General features: G+C 37.8%; 1 protein-coding gene across 10 annotated transcripts in view; it reads left to right on the forward strand.

Annotated features, from left to right (window-relative positions):
- ZNF267 (zinc finger protein 267) overlaps positions 1 to 7,397 on the forward strand; it is a 174,337-nt gene extending 166,940 nt beyond the window's left edge. For all 10 annotated transcript variants that reach the window (XM_032271720.1, XM_032271719.1, XM_032271713.1 and 7 more), the window contains one exon: positions 4,469 to 7,397. In XM_032271720.1, coding sequence (XP_032127611.1) covers positions 4,469 to 6,474 — 2,006 coding nt within the window. In that variant the 3' untranslated portion in view covers positions 6,475 to 7,397. The remainder of the gene's footprint in view (positions 1 to 4,468) is intronic.
- The last annotated feature ends 8,314 nt before the right edge of the window (positions 7,398 to 15,711 follow it).

Here is a 15,711-nt window from a genome sequence, read left to right on the forward strand (position 1 = left end):
TGGAAGAGTTTTTGAGTAGGGTTGGTATTAGTTCTTTAAGTGTTTGGTAGAATTTAATGATGAAGCCATCAGGTCCTAGGCTTTTCTTTACTGGGAGGCTTTTTATTATGGCTTTGATCTTGTTACTTGTTATTGGTCTGTTCATGTTTTGGATTTCTTCCTTAATTAATCTTGGTAGGTTGTATATATCCAAGAACTTACCCATTTTTGCTGGATTTTCCAATTAATTGGCAGACAGTTGTTAATAGTAGCCACTTTTGAAATTCTGCAGTATCGGGTATAATGTCTCCTTTTTCATCTCCGATTTTATTTCGGTCTTCTTTTTTTCTTAGTCAAGCTAAAGGTTTATACACGTTATTTATCTGGTTAAAAAATCAACTTTTCATTTCATTGATCTTTTGTATTTTTTAATTTCAATTTTATTTATTTCTGCTGTGATCTTTATTATTATAATTTTTGGTTTGTTTTGCTGTTGTTTTTCAAGATGCAACTTTAGATTATTTGATTTTTTTTCTTTCTTTTTAGTTTTTTTTTTTTTTTTTTTTTTTTTTTGAGATGGAGTTTCGCTCTTGTTACCCATGCTGGAGTGCAATGGCGCGATCTCGGCTCACGGCAACCTCCGCCTCCTGGGTTCAGGCAATTCTCCTGCCTCAGCCTCCTGAGTAGCTGGGATTACAGGCACACGCCACCATGCCCAGCTAATTTTTTGTATTTTTAGTAGAGATGGGGTTTCACCGTGTTGACCAGGATAGTCTAGATCTCTTGACCTCATGATCCACCTGCCTCGGCCTCCCAAAGTGCTGGGATTACAGGCGTGAGCCACCGCGCCCGGCTTTCTTTCTTTTTTGATGTAAACACATTATCTATATATTTCTCTCTTAGTACTTCTTTTGCTGTATCCCATAGGTTTTGGTATGTGGTTTTTTTCATTATTTGTTTGAAGAAGTTTTTCAATTTCCTTCTTAATTTCTTTATTGATTCACTTTTCATTCAGGGCATACTGTTTAATTTCTATTTGTTTGTATAGTTTCCAAACTTCTTGTTACTGATTTCTAGTTATATTCCATTGTGAGCAGAAATGTTTGATATTATTTCACTTTTCTGAATGTTTTAAGTCTTGTTTTGTAACCTAAAATGTTGTGTATCTTTGAAAATTATGTGTTGAGAACAATCTGTGTTCTGTAGTCATTAGATGAAATGTTCTGTTAATATTTATTAGGTATATTTGACTTATAGTTCAAATTAAGTCTGATGTTTCTTTCATGATTTTCTGTCTGTAAGATCTGTACGGTGCTGAAAGTGGTGTGTTAAGTCTCAATTGCTGTTGTATTGGAGCCTCTCTTTTTAGCTGAATATGATTTGCTATATATGTCTCAGTGCTTTAGTGTAGGGTGCATGTATATTTAAAATTGTTATATTTTCTGGCTGAATTGATTCCTTTATCATCATAAAATGACTTCCTTTCTGTCTTCTTACAGTTTTTGTCTTGAGATATATTTTGTCTAAGTATAGCTTCTCCTGTTTTTTTTTTTTTTTTTTTCGCATTGAACATTTTTCCATTCCTTTATTTTCAGTCTTTGTGTATGTTTACAGTTGAAGCGTGTTTCTTGTAGGTAGCAGACCACTGGGTCTTTCTTGTTCTTTTTCTCACTCATTCTGTGTTATTTAATTGGAGTGCTTAGTGCATTTCCATTCAGTGTTATTATTGATAAGCATGTGTTTACTCCTGCTATTTTGTTATTTTCTGGTTTTGTATCTTCTCTTTCTTTTGCCCTTCCTGTCTTCATTTTAGTGAATGTGATTTTTCTTGGTGGTATAGTTTTTTGCTTTTTGTTGCATTGTTTATCTGTTCTATGTTGTTGTTTTTTTTTTAATTTGAGGTTACCATGAGGCTTACAAATACTATTTTATAGCCTATTATTTTTAACTGATGACCAAAACTAGCAAAAACTCTACCTTTAACTTTGTTTCCCCATTTTTAAACTTTGTTGGTTCTCTTTATGTCTTATTGTACTGTCTATGTCTTGAAACACTAGTGTAGTTGTACTGATTCATCAATGGATATTTCTACTTGAGTATTTTACACACCACAATTATCATAGTATATTCAGTTTTTCTCTGTGCTATTACCAATGAATTCTATGACTTCTTATTTATTGCTCATTAACATTCTCTTCTTACAGATGAAAGAGAATGCCCCTTAGTATTACTTGTAGGACAGGTCTGGTTTTGATGAAATCCCTCAGTGTTTGCCTGGGAAGGTTTTTTTTATTTTTCTCCTTCATGCTTATGGGATATTTTCACTGGTTACACTATTCTAGGGTAAAACCTTTGTTCCTTCAGCACATTAAATATGTCATGCTACTCTCTTCTGGCCTGTAAGGTTTCCACTGAAAGTCTGCTGCCAGACATACTACTAGAGTTTCATTGTATGCTGTTTCTTTTCTCTTGCTGCTTTTAGGATCCTTTATTCTTAATTTTTGGGAGTTTGATTATTAAATGTTTTGAGGTAGTCGTCTTTGAGTTCAATATGCTTTGCATTCTGTAACCTTATTGTACTTAGATATTGATACCTTTCTATGGATTTGGGAAGTTCTCTGATCATATTCCTTGAATAAACTTTCTATACCTATCTCTTTCTCTCTTTAAGGTGAATAACCCTTAGATTTGCCCTTTTCAGGCTTTTTTCTAGATCTTGTAGACCTGCTTCTTTTTTTTGTCTTCTCAATATATTTTCAAACTGCCTGTGTTCAAGCTCAATAATTTTTTCTTCTTCTTGATCAGTTTTGCTATTAAGAGACTTTGATGCATTCTTCAGTATGCCAGTTGCATTTTTAAACTTCAATTGCTGCTTGATTCCTTTTATTTTAATCTGTTTGTTCAATTTATCTGATAGAATCTGAATTCCTTCTTCATGTTATCTTTAATTTGTTTCCTCAACACAACTATTGTGAATTATCTGTCTGAAAAGTAACTTATTTTGTTTCTTCAGGATTGGTCTCTTATTCAGTTTGTTAGGTGAGGCCACATTTTCCTGGATGATTTTAATGTGTACATGTTTGTCTGTGTCTGGGCATTGATTGTAGCCTTCACAGTCCGGGCTTAGTGCCCACCCTTGTTGGGAAGGCTTCCTAGGAATTTGAAGGTACTTGGACCTCAAACTCAATAACATAGTTCTTGCAGACTCATAGAGGTACCATGTTGTTAATCTTGGTTAAAATCTGAATGAATTATCTGGATTACCAAGCAGAGACTCTTGTTCTCTTCCCTTAGTTTCTTCCAGACAAATGGAGTTCTCTGTCTTTGCTGTGCTACCTGGAGCTGGGGTGGGGGTGACACAAGCTTCCCTCTTGCCCCCACCACTGGGACTGTGGTAATTTAGATCTAAAGTGAGCACAGCACTGGGTCTCACCCAAGACGCAGTGTAATTACTGCTTGGGTACCACCTAAGTTTACTCAAGACCTTAGGGGTTTACAATCAGCAGGTGGCAACAAGCCAGGTTTGTGTCTCCGCAGGGCTATAAGTTCCCTTTGGCCCCAGGTGGGTCAAGAGATGTTGTGTGGGAGCCAGGTATTGAAGTCAAAAACCTTATTTATCTCATGTTCTATTCTCCTGCAGCTAAGCTGGCATTCAAATCACAAGACAACATCCTTCCCACTCCTCTTTCCCCTTGCTGCAGGCAGAGGAGCCTCATGCTCTCTGCCACCACCACCAGTCACCACCGCCAGTGCACAGGGGTTTTCACTGGGCTATCACTGATGTTCACTCAACACCCAAGCACCCTTTAGTCAGCTTGTGATGACCGCTTCCATGTCTGGGACTTACTCTTTGGCTTAGGGCAGGTCCAGAAATGCTGGCTTGGGGACCCAAGAGTCTGCTTGATTCTCTACCTCACTGTGGCCAAGCAGTGCAAAACAGAGTCCCCTTTGCTTTTTCCTCTTCTTTGCTGAAGCAGGCGTCTTTCACTATACCCACCACAGCGGGAAATGTTCTGGGTCACACCTGAAGCCAGTATATCTCAGAATCCAATGTTCATGATGTGTTACTGAAGTGTCACTGTTGGTTATTCAGAGACCAGCAGCTCCTAAGTCAGAAGGTGATGAATCCTGCCAGGTCTACGCTGTGACAGAGCAGCACTGGGTTCTATGTAGTCCTCTAGTCACTGTGCTCTCTGTCTCCGAAATGTACAGTTTTCTCCCAGCGTCATGCAGACACTCTTGAGGGGTAAGGGAGGGGTGGCACAAGCACTCCCTTTCCTCCACTGTTGGTGACTTAGTAGTTCACATGCCACTTTATTGTAGTAAGGTTATTGTAGTAAAGTTTGCATATCAGTTGAGGAAATAGGACCTCAAGTTTCTCACTCAACTGTTGTGTTCTTAACTTAGCATAATTTTGTATATTAGATTTATAAAATATATGTACCTGAATCTAGTAATTGGAATTCTTAAAATTTTTATATCTTTTCAGATATGTTTTCGCATTATAACAAGGACCTGTTGACAGAGCACTGCACAGAGGCGTCATTCCAAAAAGTGATACCGAGGACACATGAGAGCTGTGACCTTGAGAATTTACATATAAGGAAAAGGTGGAAAAGGGAGGAGTGTGAAGGGCACAGTGGGTGTTACGATGAAAAGACTTTTAAATATGATCAATTTGATGAGTCCTCTATTGAAAGTTTGTTTCACCAACAAATACTTTCTTCTTGTGCCAAAAGCTATAACTTTGATCAATATAGGAAGATCTTTACTCATTCATCATTGCTTAATCAACAACAGGAAATTGATATTTGGGGAAAACATCACATATATGATAAACCTTCAGTGTTCTTTGGGCAGGTCTCTACTCTAAATGGTTACCAAGATATTTTTATTGGAGACAAAAATTATCAGTGCAATAATTCTGATAAAATCTTGAACCAAAGGTCAAGCCCTAAAAATCATCAGGAAAATTATTTTCTAGAGAAACAATACAAATGTAAAGAATTTGAGAAAGTCTTTCTTCAGAGTATGCATGTGCAAGAGAAGCAAGAAGAGTCTTACAAATGTGATAAATGTGTAGAAGTTTGTACCCAGTCATTAAAACATATTCAACATCAGACCATCCCTATCAGAGAAGACTCACATAGATGTAATAAATATGATAAAGACCTTAGTCAATCATCAAATCTTAGAAAGCAGGTAATCCATAACGAAGAGAAACCATACAAATGTGAAAAATGTGGTGATAGCTTTAACCATAGTTTGTACCTTACTCAAAATCAGATCATTCCTACCGAAGAGAAAGCTTATAAATGGAAAGAATGTGGCCAAGTTTTTAACCTTAACTGTAGTTTATACCTTACTAAACATCAGCGAATTCATACTGGAGAAAACCTCTACAAATGTAAAGCATGTAGCAAATCTTTTACTCGTTCCTCCAATCTTACTGTGCATCAGAGAATTCATACTGGAGAGAAACCCTACAAATGTAAAGAATGTGGCAAAGCCTTTCGCTGTAGTTCATACCTTACTAAACATAAGCGAATTCATACTGGAGAGAAACCTTATAAATGTAAGGAATGTGGCAAAGCTTTTAACCGTAGTTCATGCCTTACTCAACATCAGACAACTCATACAGGAGAAAAACTTTACAAATGTAAAGTATGTAGCAAATCTTATGCTCGTTCTTCAAATCTTATTATGCATCAGAGAGTTCATACTGGAGAGAAGCCTTTTAAGTGTAAAGAATGTGGCAAAGTCTTTAGCCGTAGTTCATGCCTTACTCAACATCGGAAAATTCATACTGGAGAAAATCTTTACAAATGTAAAGTATGTGCCAAACCTTTTACTTGCTTCTCAAATCTTATTGTGCATGAGAGAATTCATACTGGAGAGAAACCCTATAAATGTAAAGAATGTGGCAAAGCCTTTCCTTATAGTTCACACCTTATTCGGCATCATAGAACTCATACTGGAGAAAAACCGTACAAATGTAAAGCATGTAGCAAATCTTTTAGTGACTCCTCAGGTCTTACTGTGCATCGGAGAAGTCATACTGGTGAGAAACCCTATACCTGTAAAGAATGTGGCAAAGCCTTTAGTTATAGTTCAGATGTTATTCAGCATCAGAGAATTCATACTGGCCAGAGACCCTACAAATGTGAAGAATGTGGCAAAGCCTTTAACTATAGGTCATACCTCACTACTCATCGGAGAAGTCATACTGGAGAGAGACCCTACAAATGTGAGGTATGTGGCAAAGCCTTTAACTCTAGGTCATACCTCACTACCCATCGGAGAAGTCATACTGGAGAGAGACCCTACAAATGTCAAGAATGTGGCAAAGCCTTTAATTATAGGTCATACCTCACTACACATCAGAGAAGTCATACTGGAGAGAGACCTTATAAATGTGAAGAATGCGGCAAAGCCTTTAACTCTAGGTCATACCTCACTGCACATCAGAGAAGTCATACTAGAGAAAAACTTTAAAAATGTAAAACACGGAGCAAATTTTTTACTTGTTAGCTATGTCTTATTGTGCATCAGATAATTTGTATGGGAGTGAAACCCTACAAGGGTTAAGAATGTGCATAACCTTTAACCATTTTTCAAGCCTTAGACAACAGCAGAGAATATAAACTGGAAAAAAGCCACACAGATATTAAAAATGTGGCAAATTATTTAAACCGTGCTTAACCCTTACTCAAGGTAATCCATACTAGAGAAACAGTATAGATATAAAAATGTGAAAAGTTTTACTCAAGATATCAAATTTATGAGTCACCTAGGGGTTCATAGAAGAAGTTTGCAGATGTGATAAATGTGAGGAAGTATTTAATAAAAAATGAAGTCTAAATGTGTCAGAATTTACTCAAGAAAGGACTGAAGCACAGACACTTTCAGCCTTTACTCTAAATAAGAGTATTTTTTATACAGAATAAAGGCAAAATAATTAGATAATTTATTTGCTTATATGTTTTAAAGTAGCAAGAACATTGATATTTTGACAGGTACATTTCATGGATACTTCATTTGTATTTACAGTATTCAAGGTTTTTGGAAAGCAAATATTATTTATATAATTCAGCTCTCAAATCCATTGCTGCATTTCCTGAATCCATGTTGTTCGTTTGAACATATGTGTTCTGTTTTTTTCTGCATCAGAACAATGTGAGATCCGTCTACAGTAGGTGAACATCATTATTATCCACATTTTTCATGGGAGTTTAATGCCAAATGTAAAACACATGAAGAGAATATTTAAAAATATGCTCTTTGTGTTTGAATAAAGTGTTAATGGATGTAAACAGATGATATGTGTTTAGAGCATTTTTCTGTATTAGAGTAAGAGGGATATTCTGAATTTTTAAGACAAATTACTTCACCAATTCCCGTAAGTAAAAGAAAACAAAGTTCATTTAAACCAGGGGTCCCCATTCCCCAGGCTGCACACTGGTACTGGTCTGTGTGGTCTGTTAGAAACTGGGCAGCACAGCAGGATGTGAGTGGTGGGTGAATGAGCATTACCACCTGAGCTCTGCCTCCTCTCAGATGAGTGGTGTTATTAGATTTTCACAAACCCTATTGTGAACTGTGCATGTGAGGGATCTAGGTTTGTGCACCTTAGGAGACTTCAACTAATGCCTGATGATCTGAGATAGAATATTTCATACCGAAACCATCTCTTTCCTTGCCGGTTTGTAGAAAAATTGTATTCCATGAAACCAGTCCCTGGTACCAAAAAGGTTAGAAACCACTGATTAAAGTACTAACATATCTTTAAAATAGAATAAAGTAGGTATCTTTAGTATTATTTGATGTGATAGAAGACAGTGAAAGAGTTGAATATATGATGTGTTGAAAATAGCATCTTCACCTGTATCAGGGAAATACGAAGATAGTTCCTGTCAACATTCACTAAGTAATTAGCCTCACTTTAAAAAAATGTAGAAACAGAACTGCAAGATTAGTATATTGGGAAAAAAGAATGCTTCTTGAGTACTTGCAACTGTATTTTGACCAGGAAAAATATAGTGGATTTTAAAATGCTTTGCTTAGACTATGGGTGAACTTAATTTCTCTTAATAAAATTAGATAGTTTTTAATGTTTTAACACTGATGTACAATGAATGAAATGTACTGTCACTAATGTTAAACTATTCTGTCTTATCTAAGATTGTGGTCAACAGATGAAAATAATATACTATGGGATAACTGTGAAATGTCTTCCCCAATATTTCTTTTTTTGGAGGACTTAAACTTTCAGTAATTTGGAAAATAGTTTTCTCATAGTGACTATCTTGTTATGAGTAGATTAATGCAGATAAAACTGAAAGATCACAACTTAGCAACAAATGTTTTACATTCGTTTGAGAGCCAGTTTGTAAGTAGTTCACCAAAAGGTGTTGGGTTAAAGCAGTGGTTTGAATTAATTATATAGCATTCATGTAACAGAATACAACTCAGCCATACAAAGAAACAAAGAACTAAAGCTCACACCCCAGATGAATCTCATAGACCTCCTAAATGAAAAAAGCTAGACATAAAATTGTGTTTTGTGTTGAGCATGATGGCTCATGCCTGTAATCCCAGCACTTCGGGAGGCTGAGGCAGGCAGATCATGAAATTAGGAGTTTGAGACCAGCCTGACCAACATGATGAAACCCCATCTCTACTAAAAAAAAAAAAACCCAAAAAATTAGCCGGGCATAGTGGTGCATGCCTGTAATCCCAGCTACTCAGGAGGCTGAGGCAGGAGAATCGCTTGAACCCGGGAGGTGGAGGTTGAAGTGAGATATCATGCCACTGGGTGACAGTGAGACTGCATCTCTAAAAAAAAATTGTGTTTTGTGTATTTATGTATTGTATTATTTCAGGCAAAATAAACCTATGGTGAAATAAATCACATTGATAGCCTCTGGTTGAGGAAAAAAAGATTCCTGGGACAAAACACAAGTGAATTTTTTGAAGATGATGAAAATGTTCTGTTTCTAAACTAGGTGAAGGTCATACGGGTTCATTTATTTGTCAAAAATTTATAGCTAGAGTTTGTGTCAGCCAGTTGGTGCTGTGGAGTCTATTTCGTTTGGGTTGGGACCTCATTCCTTGGGTTGGGACTTCACCTCACTGAAGTTCTGGCAGTCTCTAGAAGAGATGTGATGATCTTGTCCCAGACCCCAAGAGTGGTTTCTTGGATCTCACACAGGAAAGAATTCTTGGTGAGTTGCAGAGTAAAGTAAAGTTATAATAGTTAATTAGAGATTACTCAGTTACAGAGTAGTACAGCTTCAGAAAACAAGAAGAGGAATGCCTTGCAGTGAGAAGAGATAATTTATTGAAAGCTACTCTGTTAGGGTAGGCCTTCCTCAGAAAGCAGGAGGAGAAATCACCCATTTCAAATGGTTATAGAGGTGAAGAACAGTGTACTTTATTACAGAGGCTTGTAATCAGCTTGTGACAGGCTATGAGTATTGTTACTTTTCTATGTTACTATTGATTTTAGCAAGAATTTATGAGTGTATTATTTTTAAAGGAAAACTTAATGCTTTTTGTTCTTAAAATACTGTGACATTTTTATAAGTTCTGAGTTTTATTTAGTTAACATCATTACCTCAGTGTCTCAAGCATAAATATCTTGGGACCAAGAGTGACCAAGCCCCTTGGAAAGTAATCCAGCAGGTTTGGCTTTTTTTTTTTGGAGACAGAGTCTCACTCAGTTGCCCAGACTGGAATGCAATGGTGTGATCTTGGCTCACTGCAACCTCTGCTTCCCAGCTCAAGCCATTCTTCTGCCTCAGCCTCCAGAGTAGCTGGGATTACAGGCACCCACCACCACACCTGGCTAATTTTTGTATTTTTAGTGGAGACAGGGTCTCCCCATGTTGGTTAGGCTGTTCTTGAACACCTGACCTCAGGTCATCTGCCCACCTTGGCCTCCCAAATTGCTGGGATTATAGGCATGAGCCACCATGCCCAGCCACAAGTTTGGCTTTACTTTGCCTTTATTCAAGATAGTGTCACTGGTTGGGATACTTCTGGCAGGTTTAGCATGATTGTTATCTGAGAGCTGTCTATCACACTGCAGTGAAGCAGGGTGGTGAGCAACGACTGAGGTTTTAACAGCTCCTCATTTGGCTACAGAGGTCCAGCTAGCAGCAAAAGCAAAAGTATAATAACTTGAGTAGTAAATACAATTAAGAAAAGGATTGTTAAAGAGCTCTACAGTCAAATGTTGACTTATTAAAACTGATATTTAGTCTATGTACATACTTGTATGCATTATTTTAAGATTCTCTGTAAAACAATCAGTCAAATGAATTCTGTTTCTCCATTTACTTCTGTCTTTCCTTTCTCTCACCACTCCAAATGCCACATGAGGGGACCCCCCAAGAAAAGATTGCTAACAGAATTCTAGCCTAGAATCACTTAAGGAAAACAGAAAAGCAGGTTCCTCCCAAAAGGAAACTGCTTTTTCTCATGAGGCCCTCAGAGTTGTAAGCAGACAGATTCCTCTGAGGTCTAACACTCTGCCCTTTTTTTTGTATTGCATCACTTGATCTCCTTGGCTTTGGGGGATATGAGAGATTACATTGTATATCATGAGAGAACTTGACTAGGTGCATGTAATTGCTGGTGAGTCATTGGCAAGAGCTGTGGTGTTAGAGGCTGACAGCAGTTGCTTACACTAAATGTTTATCACTCTAGAGAGTTGCTTATTTCTTTGGGTGGTTGGATAGAAAAAGCATGGTTTGGAAACTAGAGTCTACAGAAACATTCCCACCCACCTCATTGAGGGGTAGGACACCCATGTGGGATGGACTCTTCATAGTGTGTGCTAACTGGCATAGGATTGCCCACCAACCTCAAAGGAATGTCCCTCTACTGAGGCGCACCGTGGAATCATTGAACTGTCCAGTCCTCTGGCATTTCCTCTCTTTTGGGAGCTCAGAATTCAATGTAAAAATAGGATTCTTGATTTTTGGGGATCTAAGTGTTATGCCTTCCAGCTGTTCCTGCTTTGCACGTATTTAAATATTAAGCTCTAAAAACTGCATGCATGCTTTCTTTGCTTTATTAAGTGGCCCCACCCTGAAGCCAGCAATCTAAGAAACAAGCTAAGTTAAGAAGCCCACCTTTCCAACTAAATCAGTCTCCAAAACGTGCAACTTTCTGACATTTAGCTGGCTGGTTTGATACTCTTTGAAAAAAAAAAAAGCTTTAGAAAACAAACTCAGAAATGCTTTTCTCCAGGACCTGGGAACAATGTATTTGAAATGTAAATATGAAAAAAGATAGTGCCCTATTTCACAATTTTGCAGTAGGATAGAAGCCTAATTTTATCAGGAACTTAGCTCCAAGTTGCAAAACGATTTTCTGTCACAAAGATTAGAAGCTTATTTTTCCATATTTAATAAAGCCAATTGCCAAACTTAGATCATCTTTCTGGTTACCAGGTGAATTTGGGATAAATTATGGCAGCTGGTGCTGTCAAGTCTTCCTACTTGAGGACTATTATTATTAATCTTGACATATATGTTTTATAACTCAAACCAGATTATGATGTTTAAACACTGTTTGCCTCTGAGGCACATCACATTCTGTTTTGAGTTATACAAAACAGTTTTATCTCTCTTCGACCTTTGCAGAAAGGCATTCTAGATTGGGAGACAATTTTGTTTTAATTATTTTCCCAAGCACTGTTCAGAAATACAAGATCAAATATAAAAGGTACCCACCAGGCTTCCTACTAGAAGGACCTTTGACAAATACTCAGCAAATTTTCTCTCAGGCTTTCCCCCAAGCCACAATTGTTCAGTGAAGATCTTGCCTGCCTTCAAAATCTGAATGTAGTATGATCTCGCTGCCCATTTGGATTCTGCAGTTTCATCTGGGGCACAGTTAGAAAAGATTTGTAATAAAATAACCTCAAAAAGTGGCAATCATCAGTTCCAGCCATGTCTTTCAATGCACCTGGAGACTTTATAATAGAAATTGATTCAGAGAACATGGGGCCTGGAAGCCCAATCAGACAAGTACCTGTGCATTGAGTTGGCCTCTTCCACTTCCCTGCCTCTCTAGGGACCTAAGTTTGCACCTCTAAATTTTGAATGCAGGACCTGGGGCTCTTCAAAATGCTCTATAGTAGCCTTCCTGGGAGGAGTCTCTTCTCCAACTTTTCTGTCAAACCCAGGAATACAGAACAGGTGTGATCCCCACAGAATTTGCATATAAGGGGAATTTGTCTCCCCCTGAGATTCATAAAAAAGGAGCAGCCTTCAGTCAGGATTATAAAAAATGCAGTGCAGACCTGTCTTGTATCATGAGAGATCAATATATACTCCATAAAGCAGGAGGATGGCTCAAGGTGGGTCCCCCAGAATTTTTTAGAGTTTGTTCATGGACCTGCTGCCATTGCGTGAAGGGCTTCTGGTGGTCAGTGTAGAATCTGTAAGTGTAAACAAGCATTAATATCAAAACCAGCACTTCCAGGAACACCAGAACCTGCCTTGTTTAGAATGTTAAATATATCTTTTCCAAAAAATTGGCCAGCATATCTAATCAAAATATTATAACTATACATTAAACCTTACATAGAAAGATGTTAAAATTCTGTTAAACTTTCCTAAATTTTGTTTATCTAAATGAGTCGCCATGTTGTCAAAGAAATCTCAAGAACATAATATTCCTCTTTTGGGATTCTCATGAATGGTTTGGCCACAGTCAAGGAGAGAACACTGGAGTGTCTGAGAGCATGGGTCTTGACTAATTTTAATCACGGCTCCTAAGCACAGAGGACATACCCTCCATTTCATTCCTGATGGAATATTTGATGTAGTTCATATTACTATAATCTTGTTACTGTAATACACAGAAATAGAAGGTTAAAAGACCTTTAAATCTTTTAGGAAGAAAAACTGTTATATTTTGCTCATCTTTTTGGGTTTTGTGGTCAGAAGCATGCACTGGCAGACAGGATTTTTAAAGTTTCTGATTATTTGTAGCTCAGGATTTGTGTCCAGTGTTTTTCTGTGTCCTAACCCTGCAGTTACCTTCTCTGGCTCATGTTTTTCTCACATGAGCCGATAATAAAATGTCTTGAGATTGTCAGTCTCTGTGATTTCCAATGTATTTTACTGTGTTAAATAATGAAAGGAAAAATAATAATGAAAGAGTAAGTATACACATGCCATGGTGGTTTGCTGCCTCCATCCCCCCATCACCTACATTAGGTATTTCTCCCAATGTTATCCCTCCCCAATCTCCCCAACCCTTGTTATCCCTCCCCTAGTCCCCCATCCCCAACAGACCCCAATGTGTGATGTTCCCTTCCCTGTGTCCATGTGTTCTCATTGTTCAACACCCATCTATGAGTGAGAACATGCAGTGTTTGGTTTTCTGTTCTTGTGTCAGTTTGCTGAGAATGATGGTTTCCAGATTTATCCATGTCCCTGCAAAGGACATGAACTCATCCTTCTTTATGACTGCATAGTATTCCGTGGTGTATATGTGCCACATTTTCTTTATCCAGTCTATCATTGATGGGCATTTGGGTTGGTTCCAGGTCTTTGCTATTGTAAACATGGCATGCGTATACCTGTGTAACAATCCTGCAAGATCTGCACATGTCACCCAGAACTTAAAGTTTAAAAAGAGAATAAAACAAACAAAAATCAAGAATACTAGATGCATTTCAGTTTTTTGATGGCATCTAAAGTATCATAATTATTATCTTGCCATTTGTATTTTACACAAATATTTAACAAAACCGTTCTAGCCAGGAAGGACGATTCCCTTTTCTGATATTTCCAGCTGTGTTTCTTGGGTTGCCACTATTGCCACTGAATGAAAAAAACCTTTCCTTCACCAAACCAGGTAATCTGCAGTTCGCATAATTGCTTTGTGCTGTTGATGAGTAGTCATGTTTTTCAATGCTATTTATAAAATACAGTAAAATTGATGAGGAATATGATGCTTTTGATTGTTACACTAATAAAACACAGGACATTTTGTGATATATAGCTATACTTAAATATGTCAGAAGAATGCAAGTAACAATATTATTCATAAAATTATGTTGCAGAATTCTAAATTCTGGCTCATGTGCCTGATGCACAGCTGAGGCCAAACAGTGTCACTGGTGCTTGAAGATAGAGAAAGGCTTATTCAGTGGGGCCAAAGAAAGAGTGTAGGAGAGAAAATTTCTCAAATCCACCTGAAAAAAAGAAGAAGCATCAGGGGATATTTATTCATCTAGAAGATAAGGAAAGGGGAGTTTAAGGGAATTGAGAGGAAAAGTCTGTATTTCTTCAGTTTCAGATAACTTGACCAACAAGACTTCTCGGTGTCATCAGCTGGTAACAATGTCCTTCAAGGCATGTATTTCTTCTGCAAAATGTTTTTGTGACCCTCTTGCTTGACAAAGAAAATTATCTCTTCCTGCTTGACAGAGAACAGTACCTCAACAATTTATAATTTTATTGTAGAAACAAGGGATGCTCGCTTTTGTGCAAGCAAGCAAGCATTTAATTATACATTTTATTATTTCAGTCACTAAAAATGCTGGGGTGCTGAAATCTCAAGGGGCTTGGTTATAATACAACACTAAACAGTAGATATTATTATAAAACTGAGGAAATAAATCTTGTAAAACTTTATTTTTGTCTAAGATAACATTCCATAATACAAAATAACATTGGTTTTGGAAATGGCTCGTTTCTTTCTTTGAAGTCCTTATTTTTTTCTGACATTTGATCTAAGCACATAGACTTTATGATTAGTTTTTAGTTTCTCGTTCCCTTGATGATGTTTTTCCTAACATTTCCATGATTGCATAGATGCGTTCACGCTTGCAATATCATAAACAAGCTAAGATGAAAGTAAGAATAAGGAAGATGAACTTGATCTGCATTATCTGTCTCTGAAAGTACTCACGCGCTTCACCATCAGCCCAAGGACAAACTGTCACTGCTCAGAGCAACCTGAGATGTGCATTCAGATCCACATGTTTATATGGTATCAGACAGGACCCAATTCTCCTCCATGCTCATTCCAATCTATGTGACCTCTATGGATTTTTCTTCTTTTGCTTTTCTCCCAGGTTTGCATCATGTTTTCAGATCCTATGATTATTTCATGCTGCCGTTGATGGATTCAGCAGGTAAAACTACCACACACACGGTTACATCCTAAAAACAGAAAGACAGCTACTAACTCTGTAGTATAAGTATTTGGATACTCTATATGTAATTCATTATGTGAAATTTGCATACTGACTATCTTATACTTTATTTATACACGGGAGGATGACAATGCAGAAACGAGGTACCTGCCAGGAAGCAGCATCCTGGGGAGACGCTGAAAAGAGATGCTAGGTCGGCCAGGGAGGCTGCTGGCATCTGAAACCAGAGCTCTGGATGGAAGTCTTCGCTGGGACAGGGAGTCACGGCCGTACTCAACAGGGCAGAGTCCATCTGAGGGGACTCCTGTTAAACAGTGGCCTCAGAAGACAAAGCAACTTGGCAAGATGACACTGAAACCTGGACATGCACAGGACGCTGCATGGAAAGGGCCTCTGTGTGCACCAGGCTTCTCCTGACAGTCACTGCTGCTCACACCATGGTCATGACCTTCAGGGCTGTGGGTTGGAAACTGCAGATCTTCTCCAGGGCATTGAAGGTCTTAATATGGCACAGTTTGAGCACGGGGGACAGAAGTGGTCTTGAGCTT

The sequence above is a fragment of the Sapajus apella genome, unplaced genomic scaffold (assembly GCF_009761245.1).
Source record: "Sapajus apella isolate SASKATOON/1434 unplaced genomic scaffold, GSC_monkey_1.0 scaffold246, whole genome shotgun sequence".
NCBI classification, from domain to species: Eukaryota; Metazoa; Chordata; class Mammalia; order Primates; family Cebidae; genus Sapajus; species Sapajus apella.